The sequence below is a fragment of the Aplidium turbinatum genome, chromosome 2 (assembly GCF_918807975.1).
Source record: "Aplidium turbinatum chromosome 2, kaAplTurb1.1, whole genome shotgun sequence".
In the NCBI taxonomy this organism is placed as follows: domain Eukaryota; kingdom Metazoa; phylum Chordata; class Ascidiacea; order Aplousobranchia; family Polyclinidae; genus Aplidium; species Aplidium turbinatum.
The window spans coordinates 46,400,065-46,425,075 of record NC_137473.1 but is presented as its reverse complement, the minus strand read 5'-3'; the positions used below and the strand labels follow the sequence as shown (position 1 = coordinate 46,425,075).

At 37.3% G+C, this 25,011-nt stretch overlaps 1 protein-coding gene across 1 annotated transcript; it reads right to left on the bottom strand.

The window, feature by feature from the left end:
• Positions 1-643: 643 nt before the first annotated feature.
• On the bottom strand, positions 644-23,466 carry LOC145764623 (frizzled-7-B-like). Its single transcript, XM_082576261.1, has 13 exons — positions 23,281-23,466; positions 22,310-22,401; positions 21,902-22,038; positions 21,425-21,600; positions 20,901-20,970; positions 20,646-20,785; positions 10,689-10,810; positions 10,201-10,283; positions 9,767-9,935; positions 9,323-9,447; positions 7,437-7,616; positions 4,082-4,182; positions 644-3,468 (listed from the first exon to the last, which is right to left on the bottom strand). The coding sequence occupies exons 1-13, from the start codon at positions 23,393-23,395 to the stop codon at positions 3,263-3,265; spliced, it is 1,716 nt and encodes a 571-aa protein (XP_082432387.1). The 5' UTR covers positions 23,396-23,466; the 3' UTR covers positions 644-3,262.
• Positions 23,467-25,011: the final 1,545 nt, after the last annotated feature.

Here is a 25,011-nt window from a genome sequence, read left to right as displayed (position 1 = left end):
ATTTAACATTATAAAAAAATAAAAAATAAAATAAGCTAACGTTTTCGGCTAGTCATACAGCTCTTTTCAAGCCTATAAGAGCCTATATATCTTATAGGCTTCAAAAGGGCTGTATGACTAGCCGAAAACGTTAGCTTATTGTTTTTTGTTTGCTGATTGATTGGTTTATTTTGTTGTGCAATATTATAACAGCAAAATCATTAAATGATGCAGCACGCTTAACGAACACAATTGAAACAAAGAAAAATAACAAATGTACACTTCATCTTTGATGTAAATCACAACGGAAAGCTGCGAAGTGACCATGACGGTCTTCGAGTCAAGCAGCCACCCTCAGCCAAGTCGATGATAAACATTACTCTAAAATATCTACACTTACAACAAAGAGTCAAGACAGAAACAAAGTTGCATCCATGATATGTCAAAATGTCAAGTTCCAATATTAGGTGTTTTTTATAATCTTAAAGTAGTGTTGTTGCTGGGTTATGTCTGTTTAATGTTTATGGTTTAAAAATTCTCTCTACCTAAATTAAAACCTGTATTAAAAAGTTATATCTCTCTGAAACCATCAACATATAGAAAATTTAAACAGGAACTGAAAGAAACCTTTTTTGCACTATCAGTATCAACACTGTGTGTTTGTGTTTCGAATACTTTATTACAATTCGTTAAGTCACTTATTAATAGAATGTAGAAAGGTTCGCAAAGAAAAACTTCGCGCAGCAACACTGCATTGATGACGTACATTCACCAACCACGCACAAGCAACGAAGGTGTTACCGTCCCAACTAGAAACATTGGTCCTTTTTACATTGATTTCGCGCCTGCAGACGTTGATTTATTGTGAAACGAGACCAATTTTTCAAGCCGGAAACAAATTGACGAGTCAGGGCGTAACAATGAAAACTAGCAAAACTTTCATATAGAAAGTGTACAAAGGTTTAGAAGCATCAACTCACCAGATAATGTTGCTCCAAGAGAGAATTGATGCAAAATCTAGACTGGTGAGATGAGAATTTCCTTGAGATACGTATTATAGCAATGGAAGAAAAAGTGTTACAGCAGCACCAAGCGGTAATCAAGCAATTAAAAAAAAAACGGAAGCCCATCTGCTCTTTACATTTAAATAAAAATAAGTGGAAGCTCTGTTTAAGACGAAAAACCCCTAGAAAGCAAATCAAGCGTTTTTTACATTGATGCAAAAGACGGTTGTTTTGCTGTCTGGGTCATACCCACACCACAAAAGATGGCGACATATTATGCACCGTTTGGAAAGTTATAATCAATAACAACCGAAAGCAATAAAGAATTCGTCAAAACAGGCTTCACTTTCAGCATTCGTTGCTCCCCAGACAGCACAATCCGTCTGCAGACGTTCAATCATTGTAAAAATGACTGAATGAATTAAAAATAACTGAATGAATTTTTCTGACTGGGTCAGAAGTGATGGGTGATGGGCAAAAAGGTGTTGGTAGGTTTATGGACCCTGACAGACACCGATGAAAAATGCATCATAGTCGATATTCAACAAACCAGAAACATCCAAGCAAACAATAGCAATTTCTGATAAGATTTGTTACAATAAGATTTGTCTACATAACTTGAACGTTTAGTAAACGTAATAAATACGTGCTTTAACAGGCGATAACAAGATATGGTCTGTTTTTGCGAGACATATCCATCAAGTTCTAAGACATTTTCAACAAATCCTAATCAACAATAAATCGTGTTCATTCAAACACGATAACACGAGAATGTAGCTATCGATCTTATTGAAGGCTCAGAAAGGCAGAGAAAGTGCGTGATGCTGACCAGACCACCCGGTCTTGCATGCAACTTTGTGGGAAGTTAGGGTTTCGGTACAAAACAACATTCAGAGAAAATAGACAATTTTCTTTTCTCTCGAAAGACAAAACAATTTGAAATATTCAGAATAAATTTGTGAAGGTTGTCGGATGTCTTGACATGTTAAGTCTTTTAATCAATTCGAAACACGTTTTTTAACATTAAATAAAAGAGATATAAAAAGCCATTTAAAAATAAAATCATTTTTAAACGGAACACCTCAGGTTTTAATGTCAGTCATACTTTGAGTTGATTTATATTTTCTGCACTTGATAAATGTCTCATCATCTAAGTTCCTTCCTCTGGTCGAAGGTTGGAGGCAATAAAGCGCCAAGTTTCTCTGTTGTGAGATTTTCTATTTGCAAATTTGTAATCAAGTCCTGACTAGTTTTTAATATCATTAGTCCAAATTTTTGGTGGTCTGCCCCCCTATTTCGTTTTCCATAGATAAATGTCCATAAATACCCCAATAAATGTCTAAAAACATGGATTTCCTTGAATTGGTTTTCTCCTCCAATGAAAACAGTCGCACATCAAAAAGCTATTAAAAATAAAGCAAAAATGCTCTTTTTACATCGTCTTCAACAGCGATAGATGTTGAAACAATGTGACACCGACAAAGCTTGTTAACTGATGAAGTCACAATAATATACAGCAAAAGTTACAATATATTAACATTAGTAATAGAAGAAACGTTATTGCAAAGGGTGTCAATATTTCATTATTCAGGGATGCATTTGATGTAAAATGACGTCAAAACAATAGTTTTCTTCGGTCGCTAACCAGCCACGTACAAAAAAAGTAACAGATGAAAATAGAAGCAACCAAAACGTATTAAAATCGAAATGAAACACGAAGAATCCCATTTAAAGAGTCAAAAAGGAGCAATACATTGTGATTGTGTTACCATGCATTAAGACTGATACCTTGTTAAAATAAGCATAAGCAGATTAGATAGGATTAAGAACATACTAAGAACTAAGCTTGAATTTAAAGCGTGTTTGACCCTTAATTTATCATCAATTTCCTTTGAGTTGAGGTTGATGCAGCTTAATTCAGTTCAAAATGACACGATTTTTCTTGCGAGGATTTTGAAATACGAGGTGTCGTGACAATGGTCATGATGTCAACAAAATCGCGATTCGCGTTAATTCAACGTCTCACGACTGAAATAAAACAATCGCTTAAAGTTACCAGAAACAAAAACTAACCGATAACATTGTAAAAATCGAAAGTATGAAAATATCTTCACGTCGCCTCGTCGAGATAAGACTTCATGGACAGTTTTGTCGGGATGACGTCACGTCATCGACATCACGACGACGTCATTCCGTTGAGGTCACGATGACACAACGGCAATCTTGATCGCTCACACAAGTTTGAGTCACAAAACAGCTTTTCTCGAATATCCACTCTATCAAGTGTGCATCCTTTGTGAGTATACGGGGGGGTGCATCGGTTCCTTTAACCGTGGTATGGAAGTGACTTGGTGCTGCTTTTGTACGGTGCCCCTCTGGTACTCGGTGGTGCCTCTTGATGGCGAACCGCAACAGACTTTGTGCTTAAAGTATGTCCACGACTCCACGGTTTTGCTCGACCAAATCCAAAAACCAGACGTGATGCCTGAAAAAATAAAACGGGGGGTCTTTTAAAAAGTTGAAAAAATTAAACAGAAAAAAATCGCTGTTAAAAATCAACTTCAATCCATTCACATCAGATACTGGATGCCAAGTATTACATAAAAATCAAATGCTGATCTCTCCAGTAGGCTTTTTAATGTAATGCGAGAAACATAGCCAACCATAGAGTAGTTACAAATACAGTATATCGATGCAATCTGGCACTTCTTTTTTGCTTCGTTCTCGCACACTAACTCTTTGGAAACGCACTTCTTGGTTGCAAGTATGTACAAATGCATTTTGAAGATAACCTCAACCAATCAGCCCCAGTTATGTCGAGGCCGAACATGAGGGAGACTTTATTCTTATCTTGTCTCTTCCCAATTTCCATTCTTTCAGTTAGTGAGAAGGGCTACGTAACATCTTCAATCCATCACATACTTGGTCTTTTCATTTTTGACTTGTGTTCCCCCGCATAACAGCGCTACGTTGTTTTTCCCACCTGGGTGCCTTGCTACATGCCCGACATACGAAATTACAGCGAACTATCACAGACTCAAAAAAAACCTTGAAGAAAATAATATACGCAATACAACAACTGACACAACCAAACTCACCAACAATCAGCGTCATGAAGTACTTGATGATGAACACAATGAAGTCGGGCTTGCTTCCTTTGTCATCGTTGTATTCACATGGGCAAGGTATAGAGTTGAAACTAAAAAAATATTTTATTAATTTACTCAAATCACATGAAGATTTGTGTCATGATCAGTCGATTTCACATTAGAGAGAAATAATTTGGTACGGTACTTATTGAAGATTAGATGCATTTCTTTTGTGTTGTACATACTCACACATTTTAAAGTTTAACATCTCATGTTTCACACACTGCCAGGGTTGAACAAACAATAATACTGCGAACATAACTCAGCAACACTACCTTTAACATAAGAAAAAAACAAAAAAAACAATAAGCTTTCGGTTAGTCATACAGCCCTTTTCAAGCCTTCAGGCTGTAGAGGTTTTAGAAAGTATTTTACAATTAATTACCTCATTAAAAATCTCATTCTGTATTTAACAAAACCTTTCAAAACATACATATCAGACATTCAGAAGATACGCAATAGATAGAGTTTCGCTTTTAGCAGCATGATTGTTGTTTACTTCACAATGTAGATACAAACGACCTATTTCAGCCTGATGCTGCGGGTTCATCATTGCATATGACTAAGGAACTGTGTTCCGAAAGCTTGTGACATACTGCTACCACAACTGCAAACCCGCTAAAACAGGTCATTTGTATCTAAAAGGTAAAGGGGGATCCCATACTTGATTCAAGAGTCGGGTATGAGAAGATAAGGTTCTCATTGTACTAAGCCTTCGGCACTAAGGAGAGTAGGGCGGCCAGTTCCTTTCTCTCGGCCGCCTTTACTGCAGCAACTACGCCCACCCAATTTATTACACCCTGGGTAGAGGTGAGCGGTGTTTTCAACAACCAGCTGAAGCCAGGAGTCGAACCAGGTTTGCATAATTGGAAAGCCAACGCCTTAACCGTTGCGCTATCCCACCGCGCCATTTGTATCTATTCTACACTTGTAAAATTCACACGATACCTTGTCGTGACTAGAGATGTAAAAAAACGGTTTTTTTTGTTTTTAAAAAAAACGAGCTCGTTTTTTTTGTTTTTTATCGTTTTTTTTGTTTTTTATTCGTTTTTTTTGTTTTTTTTGTTTTTTTTACCTATTTTTTTATTAAATGTCACAATATGCAGCAATTAGGGTAAACTCATTGCAATAGCGTCTCTTTCAACAAAAAAATAGTCTCATAACTCGTATAACATCTTTCAAATGAGACAATATGTCTCTCAAGTCTCAACACACGAGCCATAAAGGTTTCTCATCGTCTCAAATAGTAACACAGTGTCCTATGGTTGGCACATCTCAAGTATTGTCTGTAATTTGGTTCAGCCAGTTGTTAAATGCAGTACCACACTCGTGTACAGTTTCGAAGCCACCTGCGATTTTGGTTAATGGGCATGTTACGTTAGGACCAGGTGGTCAGGGTCCTGTTTCTCTACTTCACAAAGGCACTTTTCACCAGCACACCACACCATTACCAGTACAACGTCAAGAGATTGTTCCAGTTGATGTGCATTTGGTGCAAACGTGATGAAAATCACACAAGCGGTTCTCGAGTTATAAGTGAAATAACCTTAGCCACTAAGTGGCTTTATAGATAAGGAGCAATAGAAAAACGGCCATATCTCAAGAACCGCTCAACATATTTACATAAGTTTTAGCTCTACCCCCATGTTTTATGGGGTGGGCTATCTGTTTATGAATATTAAAACAAGTTTTGGCTACTACTTTTTGAGCTAAAAAGAAATTAACCTCTTGTCGTTACGCACCAATAAAACCATGGTGCGTAAATTTAAAAAAAAAATAATTGGGTAGAAGAAAGATTGATGACAAGTTTGGCAAAAGCAGTGTAGTGCTAAAGTCCCAACTTTTAGCCCAAATCACATTTAAATGTAGTGAAAGATGGAAACGTTTTGATGTTTTTTTATTTTCCCTGAAGAGATTCAATAATCCTTTGTGACGTCATAGTCATGTTTGTTTTCCCTTAATCACACCATTGTGCTGTCATAGACATGTTTAAAAGAAGTATGGTTATTGGTTGCACTTAATCCATCCAATTTGAACTAGTTTGCAGAACTTTGAGACTTTAGCACTTTTTTTTGTTTTTGCCTAACGTTTCGTCAATCTTTCCTCTGCCCAATAAAAAAAATTAAAGTTTGCATCATGGTTTTATTGGTGCGTAACGACAAGAGGTCAATTTCTTTTTATCTCAAAAAACAGTAGGCCTAGTTCTCAAATAAAATAAGTTTTCATCTTTGATGTTTGTTTTGTATCTTTATCCTGCATTGTGGGAATATGGGTAAAACTTTATTCTTGTCAGGAAAAGCATTATAAAGCATTTATTCACTATGTGAACACTGAGCACTGAGCAGTACTGAAAAACTCCACTTTAAAGGAAAAATTTCTTCATTCAAGGTTGGTAGAATGGTAGTTACTAGCAATAGTCAACATGGGTGGTGGGCATTTGAAAGGAACATTAACCTAAACCTTTTCTGACAAATCCACTAACTTTTGACAGCTAAAAATATCAGTGATAAGGTCTCTTGCATTATATGTCACAAATAATCTGCAAGAAGCATCAATGACGAAGTGTCCAAGATCTTACAACACACGAAAAGAATACTTCTGTTTCAACATTTATAAAGCACATACATCGTTGGTAAGCTATCAGTTACAAAACATGTTTAAACAAACTATTGGCAATAGCTTGCATTGGTAAATTACCACGTCCACAAACAAGCTAAATGTGTGTACTGAATACTGCCACCTTGTTTTGCCAAAATTTCCTCAACCCATTGAGTGTGTACAAGAATAACCAGTACCACAGTATACTAACATCATAGGCTAACTTCCATAAAAGGAAAAAGAAATTAACTCATCTACATTATGTCATGTATCAAATTTCATTAATTCAATGTTTGTCAGGTCTACTGCCACAAACATGCCAGAGAATGAAGAAGAAAGCGAAACAACATAGGTCCTCATAGGACTATGCAAGAACATAATATGCTGCCAAACACAAACACTTAGGAATTTCAGCACACCAATAAAACTATTTTTAGTAATTTAATGTTTTTCAAGAGCACTATAATGAAACTAAGCTGTAAATTGCAAAAAAATTGCAACTTTTTCAGAAAAATATGAAAAAAAACAAAAAAAACAAAAAAAACCAAAAAACGAGTGTTTTTTTTGGCTCAAGTTTTTTTTGAAAAAAAACACGTTTTTTTTTTAAAAAAAACGGTTCGTTTTTTTTGCATTTACATCTCTAGTCGTGACCGTTTCATTGGCATGCGAGATGTCAAAAAAAAATCAAAAAGAAACGATATCTTACCCACAAGTCCTCGCTAACCAACCCCGCTGCCATGACTCTCTATTGACCAGCTCATAGAAGTAGCAAGCTATGGTCACGGTGGCAGGCACAGTGTACAAAACACTGAACACACCAATGCGGACCATCAGGCGTTCCAGCTTTTCCACACGGTTTGTGCCTCCGTCGTGCTTGACAACGTTCCTGCAGTGAATTTTAAATAAATTTGTTTTTCTATTTGTGTTGTGTATAACGCATATAGTAGTACCATGGTAGTACCTGATGAAATCAGGTTGTTGGCTTAAGGGGGCAGTTCTACTTAGAAAAAAAATTTTCAATTTTTATTTTATTGATATATATTGGAAATTTATCGTAGATTCCGAATATGCAGTCAGTTTTTACCTTGTATTTTCCCTTACAAAATCTAATAGTGAATACGCTAAATAGCGCCACCTTTTCAAGAGGTTAACCAAGTTTATTGAGAATCATTTAAAGTCAAAGGCATAAATTTACCTAATTCTATTTTTCAAATGCGATTCACTCAAAATCATGTTTTTTGTGCGCTAAAAATGTTTCTTCTAGAAAACTCCTTTCAGAATTGGCTAAAAAACTTAACAGATGTACACTGTAGACCCTTACGGACATAATGATTGAGTTTTGTTTCAATATTCACAGTAATAAATATTTTATTACCAAATCCTGAAGTCAAATTTGCTCTCGATGCTTAGCAATTATGAAACTTTTTATATTTAAAAAAATAAAAAAGTTAAAAGAAATCTCCTCTATCAATTTATGGCTAGGATACCCTACTAGATCACCAATCACCATGCAGTTTGAAGTCCCTACCTCTAGCCATTTTCGAGTTTTTAGGGCTGCAGACAATCGGTTAATTTTATGTACAAATTTAAAATGGTATAAACCCTTAATGGATTGCCCCAGCCTAACAAAGTAAATATTTTTGGATAGCTTGTTTCTTCCTTTTTCCAGCAATATATGGTTTGTTGGGGTTTGTGGGTGAACTTTTGTGTGTAGATTGTTATTTATGACAAGTACGAAAAATGCGATAATAAGTAGAACTGCCCCCTTAATAGGAATGGAAATAAAAATCATTGAATGATATGATTTTCAAGGGATTATTTGTAAGAGTACAGAAATCCAGGTTATTACTATTATCATAAAAATTTCGCTTAATAAGGTCTAACAATTACACCCAAATAAAAGTTGATTTGAGCACCCGCGATTAAACAGTAGTGCACGTTTGTACGGTTTAACAAAGCGCGGGACTAGTCTTGGTCGACCTCTAATAAGTTTACCCAAGCTGGACAATGCCAGGTGCTTTGGTTTTTCACTTGCCGTTTCATTAAAAATGTCACTTTTCTTCTGCTTCGTGTTTATTTCAAGATAAACAGTAACAAAAGAAACTGCAGAGATAATCGTGACCCGGTGCGGCCTACACAACAAATAGTTCGATACATTTCATAAACTTAAACGTTCAAAAAGAAACTGAGAAAAAAAAAATGAACGCAACTCTTCATGAGTACCTTTTAAACGTAACGTTAAAGTTTGCATGAAATGTAATTGATTAAAATAAACTCTGTCTAAAAACTTAGACGGAGGGAACTTGTTTTTAAGAGTTCCATAGATAAGAACGACTTGGGGGGTCCATACCATGTCTGTATAGTGCCACAACATTCGAAAGCAGCTGAGATTCAACCATAAACAAACTAGGATTGAATTGCATTCAACTGTCGATAAACAGGAAAACAAACGTTTGGGATAAACAACGTCGTCTTACGTAGATTTAACGTAAAACTATCAGAATTGTGAGAATGAAACGTAGAAAAGTTGAAATGTTATTTTTAACGTCCATTTCATGTAAAACGACAAAAAAATGGGACAACAAGACTGACCTGATGTTGAACATTGCGACAAATCCAGCTATGAGAAAAGCAGTTCCGGTGAAAAGATACAGCGATAATGGCACCAGCAGAGCCCATAAAAGGTGTGTGGTGCTGTAGATCCCCACAAAACAAACCTGGGAGTGGATAAAGTTTGAGGTGTAAGCTTTGGATGTTTTTCTTAATAAATGCCACAACTATACGTCATCCAGTAGTTATCGCAACTCGTATTCATCCGCTTTAAGAAATGACACCTTAATTTACAATGGCGTGGTTAAAACTACACAAAACTTGTAAAATCATTAACCGTAAAAATAAAACAATTATTAATTTTTAGCTAGTAAAAAGCAAAAATGACTTAAACGCCAGTTTTTCACAGCCATTCAAACATTAGTTTTGTTGAACTTCAGGCAATTTTCATGCTGATCAGAGCAAGAATCATAAGTTTCCACTTACCCCACTGAGGATGTCCCCATCAATTTGAGAAGATATCAACACAGCGATGGTCTGTAGCGCTGGCAGGGTCCATGCTACTGCGTGGAAATATGGACTTTTGGCCTCAATCGCCTCATTGCCCCATTTCAAACCGGCGGCCAGGAACCAAGTCACGGTAAGAATAACCCACCTAAAAGTAAAGACCGAACAGCAAGTTAAACACGGAATAAAACAATTTGACATTTAATTCATGTTGGCCGTATTGCAATGTCCATCAAAAAATCTAACATATTCAAAAAATTTAGATCGTGGAAATGCCAAATTTTACTGAGAATCTTAAAGCCGAAACAACCACCACTTCATTCTCAAAACAGTTTTCGCGACCCAGAAAACAGTTTTTGGTTTCATTCGAAGATGACTTCAAAAAGTTAAACAAAAACTGCCTCGTGTATTACCATATGGAGCTGGCCATGCTGAAGAAATAGACGATCATGAAGAGTACAGTGCATCCCGCATCACGAGTGCCTTGAGTTACCACCTGGAATAGCAAAAATGTGAAATGGAAACACTCTATCAATATGTCGGGATATCTCGTGACATTTTGCTTAACTTGAATAAAAAAGTGAGTAAGTAAGGAAGTCATCTTTCGTGAATATTCACCAGTTTTGGAATGGTGAGCAGGTTGAGCATTTTCAATAAATAGCCTATTATGCCTGATTCAAGTTATAGGATCTATACAAAATTGTCATGATTGTAATATCACTTCTACTCAGTTTTTTTTCAAGAAGAAAGCTGTAGTGCGCTATGTCACTGATCGGCAAGCATCAATAGAAAACGGAAGTTCAACATTGAACTGCCAATTGCCAAAGCACAAGATTTTTAAGATCACGACTTCAGGTGATTTTGATGTAACCAAAGAAATTATATTCTCAGCAAAACTCACCTTCGGGCACGAACTTGATGAGCTGTCTAAGTTGCAGTAAGCAGTTTCAAATTGCTTGCAAGATATGTTGTCATTGAGAAAAAATCCAGCTATGTACGCGATGGACATCAACAAGTAACAACCTAAAAACAGAAAGAAGCACCGGGTTACCGAAAGGCTTCTCTTTACATCAATCGGCTGTTACAGGACATTGGAGATACAAAAGTTAACCTCTTTCAAATCTTAAAAAAATTCCAGTAATTTTTGTCAGCAGAATCGCTGCAAGGAAAAAATCGGCTACTCCCACTGGTGTAGACAAAGTCGCAATTGTGATCAAATAAAGGCGTAAAAGGGCAGTGGAACCGTTCATATTCCACGAAGTGAATCAATGTTGACATGTGCTGAGGATCTCAGACGTTTAAGGTGGGGGAGTGTAACTGTGCGTTTCGTAAAAATGAAAACAGAAATCGTGAATAAAAAATATTTCAAACAGATATAATCGCAACCTTTGCTGTTGTGCAACGATGTTTAGAGAAGGCGGCTGTTGCGCTGGACTAATCCCACTGAAACAAAGGACAGGAAGGCTAATAACGAATAAACACAGGACAGGAGACACGACACAGCCGTCTGCAGACGTTAAATCAATGTGAGATCTTTTATTTTTTAATCAAACGACAATTGGCTTGCTGGGTATAAGAGTTCGACTGTGAATGCAAACAATGCACTGAAACGGCAGTACGACATATAATCAAGGAAGATCTGCTAAACAACAGATCAAAGACTGTCTATGAAACAATAGATCCACATGGGACAATCCACAACCAAGACGGAAAGTTTTCTTTGTGCGTCAATTCAACGTCTACAGGCGTTGAAACGACAAAGCAAAGCCAAAATTGCAGGCAAGGTTCAAACCGTTGTGATCAAAAGAATGGTCTTATTCAATCAAGATTAGCAAAAGCCACACATTTCCATTGGTTCAACATTTGTAGACGTTGAATCAAACTAAAAAGGAGCTTTTTACAAACGGGGGATTATTAGCCGCCATTTCAGTAGTCCAAGACATCTGTCTGGCCACATTGTTCTATTGTTTGCTGCGATGCATGAACGTTGTTCCAAGAGGCGATCAGGCGACTGTGCAGTGTGCAACTAAGAATTGGCAAGCTACAACAATCGTCTCTTTTGTTTATGTTATTTTAATGCAAACTGGAACAAAATTGACGACTTCTAATTAGATCAATTTGGGAGAAATGAAGAGCGGCATGATGTCCCGTAAAACAAAAATCAAATACCAAAATAAAGTAATTTACAATCCCTTGGGAAATCAAACTGATCTTGAAGACCAAAGTTCTTCAATTAAACAAAATATTATATACGGTACTATAATATAATCGCAGATGTTGTTGTGAGACACATCTAGAACAACGCGGTGCTGAATGCTTCCTTGAATAAATATACCGGGGAATCTCCGTGATTAACTCAACACCTCTTTGCGTTTAATGCGAGCAAAAAACAAAAAAAAGTACATTACAATCATACCGTTTTCAAATGCAAGAATGCATGGCGAAGAAAGGGAAATTTCTTTTGAATATTGAAAATGAAACAACGTCATTCATACAACACAACTACTTTGCAGGTATTGAGCAGCAGCAAAAATGTTACCATTTTGACAAGCATGATTTTTAAAGCATTTGATAGGTAATGAAGCAATGTATTCACAACTCCAGTCGCAGGCGTGACAACCATGTGCAAACCCAACTTATGAAACTTGTTCTCTCGAACCAAACGTAGGTTTGTTTCAACCGTTGACGTCAACTTTTGTTAGCTGAAAACAACCGAGATGATAACAAATGAGATCTCCAAATGGAAAACCCAATCTGGGCTTGGAAAGGAAATGATTGATGGCAGAGTTGTTGAGCATAATCTTACAGTATTTAAAGTTGATTTGGGATAAATTTTTGTATTTCATAACTCAAAATTAATCGCCATGAGACAAAAATCAACATCATTCTTTTATATAAAAAAAAAAATAAAATAAATAACCTGCAAGCATAACAAATAGTATTCCGAGAATTACTGTGAAGCTGAGAAAGAAACTGGACAAAAAGCACAATGGATCGTAAAGTATATACCGAATGACATACCAGATAATAGCAATAAACAATTACATTCTCATAAACATGATACATCATGAACTGTACGCAAACGGTGCACTTTTGCGACTTTTACAAAGTTATCTGGTGCAATCCGCTGCTGGTTATTTCTCTCATGGGAAAGTATGTGCTGGATCTGGTTCATGCAGCAAAACGAAAAACGGGTTCGTCTTTTCAAACAAACAAATCACTAATTTTGTAGCACCAATGATTGAGTAATCTCTCAGCCTCAGAGATCAAATCGCATACAATAAGCCCTAGAGCCCTTAAACAACACAGTGACTAAGTTTTGTTTGCTATTAACTGATAAACCTACCATTGATATTGTTTTTAATGGCAACATTAGCTAATAGCATCGCACATGAAAAGTTGTTTGAAAATTGTGGCCAAGATTGCAACAAAGCATAAGCTACCGTTGTTTTAGTAAAAACATTGTTACAGCTATCTTGGAACATGACGCGTTGCCACCCAAAAAACTGGCGACAGAAACCATGTACCTCTTTTTATTAATAAGAAATTACTTTTGTAAGCTTACACAAAAACGAATTAAAATCACGTAATATCTTCGCTGCTACATTAAACCTTATCTGTGGTCTATCAAAGCTTACGAAAATTCATATAGAATATTCTCTAACAGCAATGGTAGGCTATGCATAAGTTCGTTTTGAAGGTGGTCGTAGGCTACCATTAGGCAAAAAAATGTGTCTTGTTGCAGATAAAAGCGCACACCACATGTGCGTTTAAGTTATTTAGAAAATTAAACATTGTAGGCCAATCATAAGCAATATCCAAAAGCAGTACAGTATTTATACGTCAGAGAGGTAGACAGTGCTTCCTCGCATCACATCAGTTTAATTAAGATGTTTATGGCATCTATTCTCTCGGGATTAATAAAAAAAATCAGATTTGGTGAAAGAGAACCAGCTGTCAATCAATTTCGTCAACTCTATTCACCATTAGTCACATGATTACGGTTAAATACGTGTGCGATAAGACAATGCATCGCAGTGTAAAAAGAAATGACAAACGCCAGACCAAGATATTCTCAGAGGGAAAAAATAAAAGTTTTTGACCTTTTCGGCAGGACAAATCTCGCACCAAACCAGAACTTAAACTAATAAAACGAAGTACGTTGTTTCAATTTAAAAACATTCTACAACGTAGACATGAATTAAATTGTTTGAAAATTATGACGGATTGTGCTTATTCAACGTTAGAACTCCTTGTTTAAAACTATCAAGCTTTTTTCTGGAATGTAACCCCGCCTTTCGGAACAGACTTCCCGTCCGTGCAATTTCTATTGAATTTCAATTTCCTATCGATTGGAAATTACTGCCCATTGCGGATATGAAATAGAAAAAAGAAATCTTTATTAAATGCTGAATTACATGAAACAACAGAACAAAAAACTTTATTAAATTTTCATTTACATGAAGAAAACAATTGTGAAGGAAAAATTATTAGTCTACCAGCTTGTTTTGTGGTTTGACTGGATTGCTACATAAAGGTATATGAGCTGTTGTTGAAAAGTCAACAAGTCAAAAGTAATACGACTGTATTCCTGGAACTTCAACAAGAGCATAGCGTACTTAATGCATCCAGCACAGTGTACACCAAGTCCAAGATCCATGATACGCTCTGGAATTCTCAAAACATAACGTTGTGAGACGTTAAGGTTTTCGGCGTGAAAATTCTAACAGAATCACTAATATTTGTTTCAGTTTCACGATGAGTTGATGACAAATTCATCTATCACGATGTTTCACGATGTTTCCCTATCACGATGATATCACGATGTTTCCCTATCACGATGAGTTGATGACAAATTGGCTAACCACATTACAATGCAGCAAAACCTACCCAACTCCTAAAAAAAGATTGGCAAAACCATAGAATATAACATGCACAACAGCATAAATACGAGAAGTATCACAGTGGCTTTGAGAACGTTTTTATCCTTCATAACCATCGAGCCCGGAATGAACATAAAACTAACACTGCGGACAGGACAAGCTTTAGCATTCCCGATAGTTTTGTTTGTTTCCACCAGGGTAGCATTAAGCAGTTAGAAATGTGGAAGGATGTCATTCACACCCTGCAGTCACAGTGCAGGATATGAATGCCAAAATATTTACAAGAGGCTGAATGATGAAGATAACAATTAGCCAATTACTTAACACTGAAACGAGCTCACACACGGTTATCACCAAACATAAACAGGTTTGCGATAAACACCAGAAACCGCTGCGCTTGAGGCTATTATCCAAGCGCCAACATAATCCTGAAAAGATAATTTATCTAGTGAAAGCTAATAAGGATATTTTACCAAGTACTAGTGTAGATGGTCAGATAATAACTCAACGTTTCTGACGATATCGTCCCCCAATTGAAAATAAAAGGAAATACGGCTGGAGTTTTAAAAAATGAAACTAAAAAGCTTTGAAGGATTGTATTCCGCAGTGATGTAATATACAAACGTGTATTTGTCAGCTGTCCACGCCCATAAGCCTACAAGTACCAACCAGTCATTAGAATGCTATTCCATGAAACTCTGGTGGCCCAAGGCAGATGTACAGTACATATTATACTGAAAATCTAGCGTCAAAGATACCTTCAGTGCTGCTGTATAATTGCTCTATGTCTTCGATTTTTTTTCAAGCACTAAATCAGCGTGTGAACGGTTTTCGTAACACAGACTTTGACGTGGTTAGGACAATAACAAATGTTATAGCAACGTAAAAAGTGAAAAAATAAGCTTTTTTAAAGCACTTTGGAATTTCAAGAGCACTTCAAACGAACGACCAAACGTTTTACAAAAACTTTCTTAGAATTACAGCGAAAAACAAGGTCCCAACACAAACTGTTGTCTTAGTATAAAGTCAAAAGGAACTGTTTTACCCAGCCGCAAACCACAATTTTACGTTTACAGACGTTGAATCAGTAAAGGGCTGATTTACTAGCCGGGTTACCACTTCAAGCACACGCTGAAAAAAACGATCATTAAGTATGACAACCACATGTAAAAGACCCTGATATTTTTGTGTACACAAAAACAACACGACACTAATCAAAGGCAGGCAGTTTTGTTGGAATTATGAAAACAAATAAAATGTTGAGAAACGGCAAGTAATTAGTCATGAAAGATGCTGTGATTACACCGGAATGTGTTCATACAAACAAAACAACCCGTGGGCTGTGGCGATCTCTTATTATACGTTGATGATTCTAATTAGCCATACTCTAGCTCCAGACAGAAAGGCAGCACCAGCAGCCACCTTGGTCGACACAAGGCAACATTCGCAAACTATGACCAAGCGACTTGCAGGCGATATGGTTGTGGCTATCAAGGATCTTACTCAGAAACAAGTTAATCGACTTATCGCGCAAGTCAATTTTAGCTGTCAGTTTCAATAATAGTATGATAGCGCTAAAGTAATTGAAGCTGACAGCAAACGGCAACAGTCGTTTAATTAAAGATAAGCCAATTTAGTGGAATAGATTAATGTTCATCATATCAAAATAAAAACTATGGTCTGAATTCGATAGATTAAAGCCGACTGAGTGATTCAGCTACGTTAAATGATGTTATAAAGAAACTTACAGTTACTAGACCCAGATAACCTTTAATGCCAAAGCAATTTTTCGAGAAAAAAAGTATATACACAAATGCTATACGCACAAGAAAACAACGAGGTGACACCACCGCACTCAAGACGGAAAGCACAGAAATGACCCAACCCTGGAGTACCTGCGTCAGTTCAAAAAATTCTCCTTACTTTGATGACCCAGGCACCAAATCCACCACTGTTTGTTCATTCATCATTATTTGACGTAAATTTTTAATAAAACGAAGCAGATTTTTCTTAATTTAGTTTTCATAACTTTACTAATGACTGGTTTTAACAGATCAATATCTGTCGTTTACACCAACTAAGGCAATGTACAGGAGCCCAAAATATTCTAATGACTAATGGGTAGAAAACACAAAAAACAGGATATGTGATGTTTTATTTTCATAAAAGTACAAAAGGATAGAGAATTTATTTCGTCATCGAATCGTTGACTTTTCCTTTCTAATCATCGTTGAACAAACAAAGTATGAGCTGCCGATGACAGGATAAGAAAGCGATGGATCTTCTCGAAATTCAAAAGCTGAATCTCATCAAGTTTGAGACACACCCTTGAAAAGGATTTAGCGACGAAAAAGACAAACAAGTGTACAAAGTGCTCAGCAAAACGATCATTTTTTATGGATCGGTTTGCGAAAACTCAAACATACCATTCCTGGCTACCGCAAACTACATCAGCATGAAAAAATGTGTTTGGTCAATACCGGTTCACAGTCACATTAGCAAGGTTTGTAAGCGTTGAATCGATGTAAAAGCGACCAACTTCGCTAACTGGGCACCAACCGTGCTTGTTGAATGTCACATCACCACAGCAGCTGCTCTCATGCACCTTGTTGAAAAGAGACAAACTAAAAACAAAAGTTTGTAACTGTTCCGTAAATCCAACGTCACTTTACGTTTGGTGAACCATGATTAAGAATTCCCATTTACGTCAAAATGTCATACGACACGCAATGGCAGTCTGCTTTCCAGTGCATATATGCAACTGATCACTCAAAAGTTAAGAGAAGGTCTTTTAGGGAAAGAAAACAAATAAATGAATGAAAGTCTTCAGGCTTAGGTTCATAAAAAAACACAACTCCACAACTTGGAAGCTACACCTGTGAATTGCTTTGGCTGTTCAAACCACAATGAAGTGGGAAAACTATAAAGCTGCCAGCACTAGCAAACATACAATATTTACGACTGTTGATATAGAAAGTTACTTAATACCACTGTTGACAATAAATCACATCGCAACGACAAATACACGTTTAAAAACGTTATGCTGTAGAAACTTTTCTGTATAGTATATAGGCCAAGGGTCTCAAACTCAAATTGCTCTGAGGGCCAAATGAACACTTGTAAATCGACTCGAGGGCCGCACCACACATTTTAGGACTGCTCCCCATTCAGCGGCACCTAATGGATGGAATAATTCCCGACAACAACACTTCAACAATCGAAAAACTTCACTCTGCCAATCTCGGCAACCGGGCCTGCGTCAAAAACCGCTACAGCCTACAAGTATGCGAAACTACCAGGAATAACCTATCAAGGCTTTGTTAGTCCGAGGGTAAAGATTCAAACCAATAAACAAAATAACACAGTGAAAACGCAATAAAAAAGGTACTGTACAGTAGTAAGAACATACCAAGAACGTTAGATCGCAAGAAAAATTAGTAAGAACAAAGAGATGGAAAACACTGTACCAATTAGAGATGTACCGATATATCGGTATCGGCATCGGTATCGGTGATATCGGCCATTTTTTGAGTATCGGTATCGGCATCGGTATCGGCAAAATTTGGCCGATACTGTGGCCGATACTAAACATGTAATAAAAAGGCGTTTGCTGCGAATTTTCTGCAGAAGCAAAGATATAGATTTTTTAAAGTAGTAACTAACGTCACATTGATGTAGAAAAATAAAAACCTGTTCAAATTTTTGATACCTCACACTCCCATGACTTCATGCGCACACCTTTTGGCATTGTTTGCTTACAGTGATTCTTTCACTCAAACAAAACGTTTTGTTTCAGAAGTTTTGCGTTGTTCGATTCTTAAGTTGTGATGAAGACTCAATTTCTCCAATATTTATCATTTGTGTTTCGTTTTTACTCTCAACAGAGGATAAAACCAGGCCAGGACTGCCCAGGTGGCGGAAATGTGTATAATTTTGCATCGTTTTTGCGTTGCTGGACGTTTGGGGGACCCGTGTAACTTGGTTCTTTTTGGTGGGCTGGTTCTGTCGGTTTGTGATTTGGTTTCCGCATTTAGTTATGGTGGACTCGCCAAGCTTGGGCAATGTCGTGGCGGAGTGGGTGGGAGCGGTGAGACTGCGAGTCCTCGCTGGGCTGGTCAATAAGTGGTCTTGTTGCACCTGGGATGGCGGCCTCGTTATAGGGAGAGCGTTCTTGTCGGCGCGGTGCTGGGCACTCACTGGTGTGGCGGGCTATTGCAATTCGCTGGCCATAGCGGTGTGGCTTCCACGCTAGCCATTTAGACCATCCAATCAACTATATGTTTCTCGGCAGCCGTTTTGCAGCAAGAATTGACATCGACAAGAATTGAAATGGCTAGTGTGGAAGCTGCACCGTTGTGGTTGGCTGGTCGCAGCTGCTCGCTGTGCTGGTGGGTGCTCGGCCTTGTGCTGGTGGCCGGGAGGGGCGCTCCTTTCTTCGCGGTGGGGTTGTCGTCTTGGGCGCGGCAGGACCGTTTTGATTGGTTTGGTGAGGATTCGTGGTCCCATTGCTTTCGTGTTGGGCCTGCTAGTTCTGCCGTGGAATTGTTTGGGCTTGGTGGGTATGTTGCAGCGAGGGGTGGAAGTTGGGTCGCGGACTGGTGGAACCGGCTTGCTGGGGGAAGCCGGGTTGCATAGTTTTTTTGGACGTTTAGCAGCGTGGGGGCGATGCGGGATTGTGCATTTTTGCTGCCTGGGTGGTCTTGGCCTGGCAAAAGCTTTTCAACCAAACGACAAGCGCCCTTAGGTTGCATATTACTTGTCGAATAGTTTTTGTACGACTACACAAATCACTTGGTTTACATTTTACATCTTATTATCAATTATGATAGCCTATTTGGAGAGTTTGCGCAAACACTTTATTGAATTTTTCAGAAACCCCAATTATGATGTAATGTTTCTTCCCTTATACCCTAGTCCTCAATTATGGTGGCCTTTCATTACTAAAACCTACTATTATGACACAAAAATGCGGTTGAGATTGGATTCTTGAATCTTTAATAAATTATACCAATTGAAAGCTTTTTTTAATAGTTTTATGCAAATAAGGTAAAACTTAGCATTTGATATAATACCTTGCAAATACCAAAATTGCATCTTTTTGTAACACCAAAGTATCGGCCAAAATATCGGTATCAGTATCGGTATCGGTATCGGCCTAAAAAAGTGATATCGGTATCGGGATCGGTATCGGCCACAATATTGGTATCGGTACATCTCTAGTACCAATGTAAAAAAAAGAAAAAGAAAAAACACGCAAACGAAACGACGGACTTGGAAAGCTAAAATCTTGCAATCAACTTTCAAAAACGCTGAAAAAAATAAACTGTTGAAGAATTGACTTCAGCAAGTGCCAAAGTTACTATTGCAATTATGACACAATGAGTGAATAAGTAATGTGATTGCGATGTAACAATACGAGTTTCCCGTATGCAAACATGGTGCGACAGTAGTGTTAAAAAGTCGTGTGAAGTTTGATGGGCATTTTCAAGGTTTGTTGAGCATTTTATCCTTTTATATAGAAAAATATGTACTGTGATTATGAATTATTTTAAAGTTTAAAAATGCATCGCGGGCCGCACCAAAAGTTCTCGAGGGCCGCATGCGGCCCGCGGGCCGCGTGTTTGAGACCCTTGGTATAGGCTATACCATTTCTGATTTTAAAGATCTAGACACAAAGCTAAAGCAAGAAATTGCATTGTGATAAAGTGAATGAAATATATAACTTGGTTCTGTATACCAGTTAAAGACACGCCTAACTTAAAGACACAAGCATAAAATAAAACTGCTACCGATGTTCATGAATGAGCCATCACAGTAATTTGTACTTGACCATTCAAAGCAGGTATTAATGCACATTCAAATTAGGTTTGCCATTTCAGACTTTGCGGTCAAAGACTTCGGTTTTCGACAATTTTAACCCCTTTTAGCGCCTACTTTCCGTATTGATGAAAGATGGCAGTGCCAGAATTGCTCACCTGACAAAAACACGATTGGCCTTTCAGGGTACAGAAAACGAGGCATGTCTATCAAGTAGGTGGATACCGTGAATAGAGTTGAAATGAGACAGAGAATGGACCAGCATCCGATCCACAAAACTGAAAACTTTCGCTGATCCCTGAAAAAGGAAGCGTTTTAAAAATGTTTGTTCTAACTCCACAGCAAGTGATTAATGGATGCAAATTTTGTAATAGTATGAAGTGGGTTGACAACGCACACACCAAAACACTTACTTTGTCCAGTACAACAGTCTGTCTTCGTCGCAGGGAGCTCCGCAATCTTTGGCGCCCATAAAGTTGTATCCTATCACAAAACAGTCATAACGTTACAAACGGGCGCAAGCTGTGACATGCGACGACTATAGCTAAAGTAAAGAAGTATTTTTGATACTGAGGCGTCAATGCTCATGCGGACGTTTTAAGTTCAGGCTAATCGTACACTTCTGCAGCAGTTCCACCACAAAACCGATTTCTGATTCTACTTGGCAAATCTGGATTCTTCTAATAGAACGAGTACTTGGGCAGCAAAGCATTGTAGACAACTAACAAAATTATTTAAGTCTAATCTGGACCAATGCTTCTGATACAGAGCTTGTGACAGCACTTTATATTATTTTGTATATTATATTATTTTCCAACCCTAACGCTGGTCTATTACAAAGCTGTTATTGATTGTAGTGCCATGTAGATCACATTGTACCCCGGCAACACTACAAGTCTAATGAATGAAAAGTCCGGCGACTGTTAATCTAACCTACCAAGGTCCTTTTCTTCCGGCACAGCCATATACTCGGGGCAGGTGAATCCGACATTGTATCTGCAGCGACGGTTTGACGGTGGCTTGTACTCTTCGTCAGGCCCAAAACAAAGTTCTCCTGAACGCTTATCTGGAAACTTTTCACAGTTCAGAGCATCTGGCCACTTGATGTCAACACTGAAAATGAATAAAAAATATTTGAAAATTTACGTAAAAGTGAAAAGCAAAAAAATAACGTTTTCTTGCACCAAACGTACACCTGGTAAGAACCCCTTTCTTTCAGAAATAATTTACACTAGGCATGGTGGCTATGCTTTGCTTGCAAGTCAAGGCCGTCTTAATTAGTGAATACTATTTGTCATTTTTATATTGAAGTAATTCATAATAAAGTTTGCACACTTTAACAGCAAGTCGGCAACATTTACTTATGGCTGTCCACGACGATGCATTAAACGACAAAACGGCAAAGCTGTCACACCTGTTCATTATGTCCGCACATCCATCCCTGGACTCCTTGCAAAGATGGCGACAAGGTGGGAACGCTTCATTGAGATTAGAACACCATGGTACGTAGACGCTACATAGGAAAAGGCGGAGATTGCGAGCACAATCCATCTGCAATGGAGCAATTAAATAAAGTTATGACTGTTGTTCAATGGAAGCAAACCAGGTCACATATCTGGACTTGATTGACTTATATACTTGATTGAATAAAGAATCAAAAATGATTGGAATTTAGCCTCAAAAATTTAGACCGTAGAGTTAGTCAGCTGGAGGTTAATTTTGAGCTTTTTTCAACTTTTCGGGATTTAGCAACTTTGCCTGCTACGAAATGAGGTCAATAAACCAACACAATATCAACGTAATTCATTGTTGCGAAACATACCTCAACAAGAGGGTAAAAGTGGTTGAGTTCCAGGCCAGCCTTTTGTTGGTCCCGATGACCCAAGACGTTGGGAAAGATTGTTTGGTTGTATCCTGGAATGGATTGAGTTTATATTAACAATACCATGTTTTTTTTCGACATTTCCTTTAGGAAACACAATTCAAATTCAACTTCAAATTGCTCATAGCTAATGTCAATAGGTTAAAAACGCTTGATCAATTACACAGAGTGATATTTTTTATTCGAATTCATTGTTGTGACGTTTGTATGAACAACCAGTAGAAAACTCCAGCCTCTGTTGTAATGAAGCTGTTATGTAAATACCATTGGAACAAAATGTAAGAATTAATCGTTCGCTGAAGATGATTTTGTTGATTGGAAACGGAATTTTTGACAATTTACTGACGAACACCACCTTGAGTTAAAACAAAACCACAGCTATTTTAATGTAGCATGACGTTGAATTAACAAGAAACAACAACTTTGCTACCGTGAGAAACCACTGTGTAATAGAAACTCCAAGTGGCAGTGTTCGGTTACAAAATCTTAACATTATTTCACGATGACACATTGCAGCTGATCAGTTTCTATTCAAGGTGAGATAAACATTTTCAGATTTTAAGGTTTGGCCTTCTAGCTTTTGACGTAGTTGGTTATGCAAGTAATATACTGAAACACAATACAATGCTGAAACACAAGATGCATCCAATAATATTGCCAATAAATTTGCTAAAATGTCGAAAATGATGAGTTTTTTTTTGTTAAGTTGCGCAAAAAATTTAAAAAAATTAAAAGTATATAAACTATATATTTATAGGGGTGACGCGATGCATACTTCGAAAGTCATGCAGTGCATATTCACTGAGAAGTCAATCGCACTGAATGATGAAACGTTAGATAGCAGCTCTACCCAGTCAGCCACCGAACATACAGACAGATACTTGGATACGGTTATATTTTGCGATACTTACTGATTTCTGTACATAATGACAGGGTGATGGGCTCGCATTTCTGTGATTTTGCAGGTAAGGCTTGAATGACTAACAAAAATACTCCAAGACAAAGGCAGAAAAGCAGCCGTTCCATTTCTAGAATTTCTGGAATTTCAATTAGTTCACTATTCACTGTTTGATCTAAGCTATTTAAATTAAGTTAAAGATTTCCTGTAAATAAATTAAATTATAACTTTGGGAAAAAAATTAATTTTGCTTTGCCATAAACGAAATTGGCCACAAAGTAATTGGGTTCAAACAATTAAATAAAACCTATCAATATTTTTGCTGCGGTCTGCAACGTCTTATTTGAACATTATAGGTTAACACCGTATCGTTGATAAAATTTACACCTATAACTAGTTAACTAAACATAACCTCACAAAACAATAGCAGCTGTGGACTTGACTTTTACTTTAGGATATACAATTTTCCTTGCTTGTCAGCATTTCCTACCTTCAACTAAACCAAAATAATATGCTTCAAGCAAAACTTATCATATAGCCTACAGACAGTGTAACAAATATTTCGTGAGCTAAGGCATCCATATCAAGTCAGCAACCACTGAACTGTATAAACAAATCTAACGAAGCCGTGACACAAGAGTTTCAAAGCTAAACCATCGGTAAACCTTCACATCACAAAAGGTCTGTTGTTCTTCTTAGCTGCTTAGCGGAGAAAGGGTTCAAAAAGTATTCAGAAAAGCATTGAGTTGTGGTTATACAGCACTTTACGTTTATTCAACGCAAAAAACGCAACCTTGATACTACAGCAAGTCGTGATTGAGTTAACAAATGACGACACTATGACGTAGGTCGTAAAAAAACATCACTTGAATTACGAAATCAACCAACGTCTGTCTCGTCAAGGTCACCACCGTTGGACAGGTGAAACGACAAAGTAATTTTTATCGTAATTTTTATTTTTATGGTAATTTTTATCCTCCATTTCAAAGAAATTTGACAAAAATGTGTCATTTCGTTCTCAATCACGCATGAAGTAGACTTAAGGAATAAATAAAAACGTTGATGGAAAGTTCGTTTAAAGCACGTTTAGAGAATACATGAACTAGCTTAAAATAATTAATCTAACATTTTTCAACTTTAGTTAATCTAACAAGCTTTTAAAATGAAGTTATTGAACGATTTTGGAAATATCTTTCTTTGCAAGCTGAGTACGAAAAAAACAAGTGGCTAGATCTTCAAATCAAAAGTATTGAATAAAAATGCAGCATTTTAAGAAATCATGTCCATGCCGTCATGCACCGTTGAATTGCGGGACACAGGAAACAACACAGACTTGAACATCATCGGTTTGCGAAAATTAAACAATAAGCAGAAAAAAAACTTTTTCCAGACACAAATACTCGGAATGATCGTCTTACCTGGTAAGAAACATCCATCTTCCAGACTGTGGTTTTACAATCATGACTACAAGCGTCCGCCTAATGTCGGTAGTAAACGCCACAAAAACAGGTAAAAAAACGACAATGTGAGAATCTAAAGCCGGAAAGCTGTTTTCTAAGCCAATGTACGCAAAGATATTTTGTAAAAGAAATTTCTTGAAGCTAATCAACATACAAACAAGGTTATCTGACCACCACGCCTTCTGTGAAGGAAAAGGTAAGCAGTACTCAATGCCACAAATGTACTGTTGTTTGAACAGAGGTTGTGAAATTAGTTTTGGTAAATAAACCTAACGAAACGTCAT

Excerpts from the sequence above, each read along its gene's own strand:
- LOC145764623 (XM_082576261.1), bottom strand. The coding sequence starts at position 23,395 with ATGGAACGGCTGCTTTTCTGCCTTTGTCTTGGAGTATTTTTGTTAGTC. Across the intron at positions 9,936-10,200 it reads AGCATGGCCAGCTCCATATG|GTGGGTTATTCTTACCGTGA; the intron begins GTAATACACGAG and ends CTTTACTTTTAG. Across the intron at positions 9,448-9,766 it reads ATGGGGACATCCTCAGTGGG|GTTTGTTTTGTGGGGATCTA; the intron begins GTAAGTGGAAAC and ends ATCCACTCCCAG.